This window comes from Leucoraja erinacea, chromosome 6 (assembly GCF_028641065.1).
Source record: "Leucoraja erinacea ecotype New England chromosome 6, Leri_hhj_1, whole genome shotgun sequence".
Lineage (NCBI taxonomy): Eukaryota > Metazoa > Chordata > Chondrichthyes > Rajiformes > Rajidae > Leucoraja > Leucoraja erinaceus.
This window is the reverse complement of record NC_073382.1, coordinates 24,422,730-24,431,331: the sequence shown is the minus strand read 5'-3', so window position 1 is coordinate 24,431,331 and position 8,602 is coordinate 24,422,730. Positions and strand designations below refer to the sequence as shown.

General features: G+C 43.4%; 1 protein-coding gene across 2 annotated transcripts in view; it reads left to right on the top strand.

Moving 5' to 3' along the window:
• The first annotated feature begins 1,417 nt into the window (after positions 1–1,417).
• The window catches only part of tbc1d4 (TBC1 domain family, member 4), a 216,850-nt gene continuing 209,665 nt past the window's right edge, over positions 1,418–8,602 (top strand). The window contains exon 1 of one of the 2 annotated variants that reach the window (XM_055636726.1): positions 1,418–2,645. In XM_055636726.1, the coding sequence (XP_055492701.1) occupies positions 2,235–2,645 (411 nt within the window). In that variant the 5' untranslated portion in view covers positions 1,418–2,234. The remainder of the gene's footprint in view (positions 2,646–8,602) is intronic. The other variant, XM_055636727.1, reaches the window with a different exon arrangement.

Sequence of the window (8,602 nt, the reverse complement as noted above, 5' to 3'; positions counted from 1 at the left end):
CCTGCGTCCGGCGGGCATGAACATTGAATTCTCCCAATTTTGCTAGCCCTTGCTGTCTCCTCCCGTTCCTTAACCCTCGAGCTGTCTCCTCCCATCCCCCTGCCTTGGGGCTCCTCCCCCCCCCTTATTCCTCCCTTCTTCCCCCCCCCACCCCCTATCAGCCTGAAGAAGGGTTTCGGCCCAAAACGTCACCGATTTCCTTCGCTCCATAGATGCTGCTGCACCCGCTGAGTTTCTTCAGCATTTTTATGTACCTTCGATTTTCCAGCATCTGCAGTTCCTTCTTGAACAATATATTAATACCGCTGGGTTGTAAGCTTCCCAAGCGAAATATGAGGTGTTGTTCCTCCAATTTGCGTTTGGCCTCACTTGGACAGTGGAGGAGGCCAGAGGAAGGGAAAGGTCAGTTTGAGAATGGGCCTTAGTGTTTGGCAACCGGGAGATGGCGTTGGCCAATGTGGACTGAGCAAAGCTTGTCAACTGAAGTTCTACTTTCCATCCGAAGGAGAAGGAGAAGGAGAAAGTGGGGAGCCTGTGGCAGGAATGCAAGGATGTCATGTTTCAAGCAACTCCCGGCTGCCAGTCAAACGCCATCTGCTCCATCCCTTCCACAGTGCTATGTTTAAAGAGGATAACACTATTGAAATATGGCATTCTAAGAATGATCTTGTTGGATTTTGTGTGTGTTTTGTTATTACAAATTAAGTTTATTTTTGGAAAATAGAAGAAATGCACCAGGACCTGTCAGTCGTTGCAGAGTGAGACTGAAAACTGCAGGCGGCCTGAAACGTTTGGAATTTATAACCGAGGATTCAGAGCAACCTCTTCCTTCCCTGTTCGGCCTCAATATCCCCCCCGCCCCCCGTTTGGGCTCAGTGAACGCTGGTGGGAAAAGGTTCTGGTTTTCTCACCACTTGAGTTACGTTAAATATTATGTGTGCGGATCCAGGCTCTGGTACTTAAAAGCAGAAAGGGCTCGGAACACTCACAAGGTCACTCAGCATTTGAGACTTCGGGTCTCTAATCTGAAACGTGAATTCTTTTTCTACTGCCTGTCTGATTGAAAGCTTCAAATATTGCCTGCGTTTATTTCAGGTATCCAATATCTACAGTTTATTTAATTTTAAATTTTCACTCGCATTTGTATTATCTTGCAGCCGAATACAGTGACGGCGGTTCGGGTTTGGCTTTGGGAAGTTACCTTGCCTTCTGCACGGTAACACGGTTGCTTGTCACATTCCTCCTCGCTCCTCCCCTCGCCTCACACAGCCAGTCCGGCGGCTTTCCCAGCCAACGCTGAGGCAAACCAGCCCTCCTTATCCCCTCCTCCTTCCCACTTGTGGCCGAGCCCAAGCGCTCAAGCAGAGGCAGCTCCCAGGGACACGGCAGCGAGGCAGCAGCCTGCAACCAGCTCTCAAACGGCAGCGTTGGAAATCGACAAGGAAAGACGCAGGGGAAACCCTGCAATTGACAGGGAATTCCCCTCTCCTCCCGTTCCTCTCCGGGGCTGGATTTACCACCTCCCCGGGATAGGGGGACGGGCTGACTCTCCTCGTTCACCAGGAGAGAGAATCTATTTGTGTTTTGAACTCTACAAAGACGGCCACGTTTTCAGTGCATGCTCTTTCAATTTGCAAACAAAAAGTTGACATCTTTTTTTCTTGCCTTTTTTTTTGATGCGGAAGAGGATTAAGCCCACCATCTGGCTTTAGATGTTAAAATGAGCGAGCTGGAAGCAAGATTTACCACCTCCTGTTCAAAACACTCCTCTCATTAATCTAATCCGCATTTTCACCCTGGATGGACAAGGGTGGTTGGTTCGAGATCCATGCATTTGACTTTATTTTGAATATATGAAATAGTGATTGGGTCAAAATTCGCAAGGATATTGGCGTTTGTGGATCGTTATGTAAACGGAAGCGATAAATGCACGAAGTGGCTGTCTGAAGAGATAGCAAACATTGACAATAAAACGCCCCGTGTTCATTCTGAGAAGGAAGGGGGCGTTTCAGGATATTGACTAGCGAACAGAAATCACGGGAAAAAGTTGGCTTCCAATGTTGTGACAGTGATCCTGCTTTCCTGAATTTGGAAATTGGTCCGGTGCACTGGGAGGATTTTTAGTGACGCGATCCTCCCACGTATCAATCCTCAATCGCCGCAACTAGGGTTCAATCTACTGCAAGGATAAGAAATAAATAAGCTGCCCCTTTTCCAGATCTGATTCTGTCAGGATGGAGCAAGAAAATAGCAACCAGCCAGGTCAGGAAGACAAAAGCAGGCCCGAGAAGAGGTTTTCCCTGTGGTACATGGGCTGGTCCACACTGGACAGAAGGACCACCATGCCAATGTTACCCTGGCTGATGGCTGAGATCCGCAGGCGCTGTGAGAAGCAGGAGCCAGGATCGTCCTTGGCTGCAAGGGAGGTCCACCTCATTCTCAGCCCACCTCTCATCAGGTGTGTGCCCCAGACCACCAGCAGTATCTCATCCGTCTTCATCTTCGAGCACAAGGCGCAGCATATCATCAGGTTCATCCACAACAGTCATGACCTCACCTACTTTGCCTATCTCATCAGGACCCAGCCTGACAATCCTGAGGCCGAGATGGCCTGCCATGTTTTCAGAGGCACCGACCCAAATCAGGTAGGTGACTGGTTAACAGAGCAAGCGTGTTAATGACTATTATACAGATACCATAGAGATGTCATAAAGTTAGGCTCGTCCTTGCTAACCAAGATGCCCCATCTCATCCATTAGCCGCCTTTAGCCAATGTCCCTCTAAATCTTTCCTATCCACGTATCTGCCAAAATGTGTTTTAAATGTTGTTATTGTACTTGCCTTAACTACTTCCTTTGGCAGCTCATTTCTATTACCCACCATCCTCTGTGTGAATACGTTGCCCCTCCAGTTCCTATGAAGTCTTTTCCCTCTGACCTAAAAATTATTTCCTGCAGTTCTTGATTCCCCTACTCTGGGGAAAAAAGACTGTGCATTCACACTTTCTATTCCCCTCTTGATTGCATACACCTTGATAAGAGGACCCCTTAGAGCCCAGCACTTCAAGGAATAATGTCTTAGCCTGCACAAGCACCTCCTGTAGCTCAAGATGTTGAGTCCAGGCAACATCCTTGTAAATCTTCTGTGCATTCTTTTCATAGGATCTTTCTCCTTGCATGGTGACCAAAACTGATTCCAATACTCCGTGCTGCCTCACCAACATGTTGTACAGCTGTAACATAAAGTCTCAAATTCTATACTCAATTCCCTGACAGATGTTGTTGCAAAAGTCGTGTTCACCACCATATCACTGTGCACTTGATGTTTGCTTGCTGTTAGAATGAATATTCTACTGAAAAACTACACTGTTCAAGGTTTTGAACTTGCAGTTGATATGACATGTTTCTGAGTGGAAATGTTTCAATGTAACTTATTTTAACTCAGCCGTAAGTGGAAATCAAATACTTAATTGCCATGGGAGGATAATAAAGGACAAGTGAACTTTAAAGTTTCAGTGATATAGTATATCTGAAGTGGAGCACTTTCAGTGTGAAAAGTCTTGTCTATAAAAGTGTAACAAAATCAATACATTGTAACTGTTTCCCTGGTTATTTCACCAAAGGCAAACAAAAATAGCCAAATTCTCAATGGTATAGAAATGAAGCTTCGTTCCTTAGTACGTTGGATCAAAACATGTTTGATAATTTTTTTTGGATAACATTTAATTTTGCCAAGTATTTGCCAAACAAATATATTCCAAAACAATATCTAAAACTCTTCTGTATAACACAATATTTTTTGTCAGATTTACAATGTTTATATGTATGTTTATCTCTTGTGTCAAGATATGAATATGTATGTATATTTAAAATGCACGTACAGTGCCCTCCATAATGTTTGGGACAAAGACACATCATTTATTTATTTACCTCTGTACTCCATAATTTGAGATTTGTAATAGAAAAAAAAATCACATGTGGTTAAAGTGCACATTGTCAGATTTTAATAAAGGCCATTTTTTTAAATACATTTTGGTTTCACCATGTAGAAATTACAGCTGTGTTTATACATAGCCCCCCCCCCCCACTCCCCATTTCAGGGCACCATAATGTTTGGGACACATGGCTTCACAGGTGTTTGTAATTGCTCAGATGCGTAATAATTGCCTCCTTAATGCAGGTATAAGAGAGCTCTCAGCCGAGTCTTTCCTCCAGTCTCTCCATCACCTTTGGAAACCTTTATTACTGTTTATCAACATGAGGACCAAAGTTGTGCCTATGAAAGTCAAAGAAGCCATTATGAAACTGAGAAACAAGAATAAAACTGTTAGAGACATCAGCCAAACCTTAGGCTTATGAAAATTAACTGTTTGGAAAATCAATAAGAAGAAAGAGAGCACTGGTGAGCTCACTAATCGCAAAGGGGCTGGCAGGCCAAGGAAGACCTCCACAGCTGATGACAGAAGAATTCTCTCTATAATGAAGAAAAATCCCCAAACACCTGTCCAACAGATCAGAAACATTCTTCAGGAGTCAGGTGTGGATTTGTCAATGACCACTTTCCGCAGAAGATGTCATGAACAGAAATACAGAGACTACACTGCAAGATGCAAACCACTGGTTAGCTGCAAAAATAGGATGGTCAGGTTACAGTTTGCCAAGAAGTACTTAAAAGAGCAACCACAGTTCTGGAAAAAGGTCTTGTGGACAAATGAGACAAGGATTAACTTATATCAGAGCAAAGTATTGAGGAGAGAAGGTACTGCCCAAGATCCCAAGCGTACCACCACATCTGTGAAACACGGTGATGGGTGTGTTTTGGCCTGGGCATGTATGGCTGCTGAAGGTACTGGCCCACTTATCTTCATTGATGTCCCAAACACTAGGGTGCCCTGAAATGGGGGGGGGGGGGGAGGGGAAACACAAGACATAAACACTGCTGTAACTTCTACATGGTGAAGCCAAAATGTATAAAAATGGCCTTCATTAAAATCTGACAATGTGCACTTTAACCACATGTGATTTTTTTCTATTACAAATCTCAAATTGTGGAGTACAGAGGCAAATAATTCAATAGAGGGTTTTTGTCCCAAACATTATGGAGGGCACGGTATATATACTCTTTAGGGATAATGAACAAAATAACTCTCCAGCTGGTATTTTATCACTTTATGACAAATGACTGGTGACATATAGTGCTTTTTCAGTGAAAAACTAAAACATACAGATTCAGCTTTTTTGTGAACGTTGGAGAAATTAGAAACGGCTAGAGTTCTATGAAATGTCAAGCAAAAGCCAGATATAAAGATAAATTGCTTTGAATAATGTAGTTTTATGTTTGCTGAGGTTCAGTTTTGATAATCACAATTTTTTCACACCAGAAATATTTAACAAAGATCAAATGTACCATGCCTGATTGCAAAACTTCTGTAAAGTTCTGGTATTTTGCACTGAGTTCTCAATTGGGTTTTTTTGCATTGAAATTATTTCCAGCAAATGTCTCAGCTTAGAATGATTATATTGTTCAGGAGTTTGCCGTACACTTGGGTTTTAAGCCCATAGCTCAAAATGTGTTTACAGGTGAAAGGTACAGTATATAGTTGGCTTTCTGTATGTAAGGGCATGATAATGGAGTACAGAGGAATAAGTCTCCATTGCAAGCAGCCAGTGTGAATGGCTGTACTGTGGCTGGATGTGTGAAACTAAATTGAGACAGAGTGTGCTTGTGTGGAAGGTATACCAAGGTTGTATCCCAGTTCAATTTGATACTGCTGAATGTAAAATTAAGATGCTAAGAGGTTAGCATAGTTTTCTTTGTCAATTGGCAGCATTTATTGCAATAGCCAAAGTCCCCACTATGTAACCCATTAGAATTATCCAAAGTGAAGGGGATCAAGGATCATAGAATAGCAGGGGTAGCACAGTGAAGCATTTTGAGTCCAGCTCTGCAACTGATTCTCACATTGTATCTAAAATTAGGATCCATCAGTGGCAGCAATATCAGAATGGAATTCTATGATATTAGACTAAATTTGGAATTGGGATTGCACTAACACTGCCTATGAAACAATCGAAAGACAGTGGATATTTTTAAGGCAGAGATAGATAGATTCTTGATTAGTACAGGTGTCAGAGGTTATGGGGAGAAGGCAGAAGAATAGGGTTAGGAGGAAGAAATAGATAGCCATGATTGAATGGTGTAGGCTTGATGGGCCGAATGGCCTAATTCTACTCCTATTCCTTATGACAAGAATAAGGAATAGGCCATTTGGACTGAAATGAGGAAAAAAATGTCACCCAGAGAGTTGTGAATCTGTGGAATTCTCTGCACAGAAGGCAGTGGAGGCCAATTCACTGGATGGTTCCAAGAGAGTTAGATTTAGCTCTTAGGACTAAAGGAATCAAGGGATTTGGGGAAAAAGCAGGAAATCATTGATTTTAGATGATCAGCTATGATCATATTGAACTCGAAGGGCCGAATGGCCTACTCCTGAACCTATTTTTCTATGTTTCTATGAAACATTATTTGTACTTTTTCATTAAAATATGTATACATTTTAGCTCTGCACGCGTTCTGTTGGTGGCTAGACTTCAAACTCTGCAATGATAAAATGTGGCCTTCTATGTCTTGTACATTTTACATGCAATATTACAAACATTTCTCTTTTTATATGTCAAGCACTTTATATGTCACCAGTTTTGGTGGGATTCAGCAGTGCCATCCAGGTGAAGAGTGCTTGGTCAATAACCACACCTGGATTTCAGTACTATTTGAATGAAGTTATCAAAGATTTGAAATGATCTCTGATCCACAGACCAGGTCAGCATCATCCAGTGGCTTTGTTAGTTGGCCAATCCATTGTAAGTGTGAAGATGGTTCCTGACCCGAAGCACTATCTGCCCATTACCCTCCACAGATACAACAATACAATACAATACCGTTTATTTGTAATTTGAACCTCACATGAAGTTGAAACGAAATTTGGTTTCTGCAGCCATACAAGAAAAGAACCAAGACACACACCAACACAATTTACACAAACATCCATCACAGTGAATCTCCTCCTCACTGTGATGGAAGGCAAAGTCTTGTCTCTCCCCTGCTCTCCATTCCTCTCCCGAAGTCAAAGTCAAAGCCCCCAACGGGCGCTAGCAAGTCCACAGCATTTAAAGCCGCGCCGGGCGATGTATGGCCCCGCTCCAGGTCACTCTCAACCCCGCAATTCGAGTGGGAGAAGTCGCCGTTGCCGGTGCCCTGCAAAGCGGTCTCCCACCGGGGACCCGCGAGCTCCCCGTGTCACCATCCACCGGAGTCGGGTCGCAGCAGCGCACCACCGCAGCTCCCCATGCTCCGAAGCCGGCTAGCTCCACGATGGTAGGTCCGCAGCTCCGCAGGCTCCGTGACCTGAGCTGTCATTCCGGTTGGAGGCCGCTCCATGGTGCTAGGCCCCAACAGCAAAGGAGACCCGACAGGGAAAAGGTCGGGTCCCTGTGCAGGGAAGAGATCTAAAAGTTTCCCCCACCCACCCCCCGGCCCCACACATACACAGTCAAAAACCCACCACAAACTTTACACTCAACAGGACAATAAAATAAAAAAAGACAGACGGACTGCAGAGGCCGCTGCGACGTCAGTCGCGCCACCAACTTGCTGAGTTGAGCAAGCCACTGCTCAACTTGCTGAGTTTCTCCAGCAGTTTGTGCTCAAGATTCCAGTATTTGCTCATAATTTTCACAACATATATTTAAATTGGAATGCATTGTGATCGTATTGAATCCACTGATACACAGGATGGAGACGCAAGACATTGCAGATCTCTTGTGAATCCATCCTGTGTTTCAATGGGTTCAATATGATCACAATGCATTCCTGTTTAAATGTATCTGTTGGGAACGTTTTGCAAAGTATATTGAAGATTGGGCAGCTTTATAAGATGCTATATAAGTTGCCAGGACTCGAGGGCCTGAGCTACAGGGAGAGGTTGAGTAGGCTAGGACGTTATTCCTTGGAGCACAGGAGGATGAGGGGTGATCGTATAAGATCATGAAAGGAATAGATAGGGTAAATACACTGGGTCTTTTACCCAAAGTATAGGAGTCAAGAACCAGAGGAAAGATTTAATAGGATCCTCAGGGTCAACTTTTTTACACAAAGTGTGGTGGGTGTATGGAATGAGCTGCCAGAGGTAGATGAGGCAGGTACTGTCACAATATTTAAAAACCATTTAGATAGGTACATGGATAGGATAGGTTTTTAGAGGTATATAAGCAAAATGCAGGCAGATGGGGCGTGTTGGTCGGCATAGGCAAGTTGGGCCAAAGGGCCTGTTAACACGCTGAATGACTCTACAATTTAATCAGAAAAAGTAATATTTATAAATACTACATTTCAGCTATTACAATTTCAGTAGCACTTTCTATAACAAATGAATGAGTCACACATTTGACTCGACTGAATGTAAGGCGATTTATAGCTTTCGACATATATGCTGTTTAGAGGACAGATTAATAGTTTACAGTCAAACCAAGTATGGAGTGGAGCATCTGTCCTGACTTTTGTGTTTAAAATCTCTGGAATGAGACTTGTATCTACAGCCTTCTCC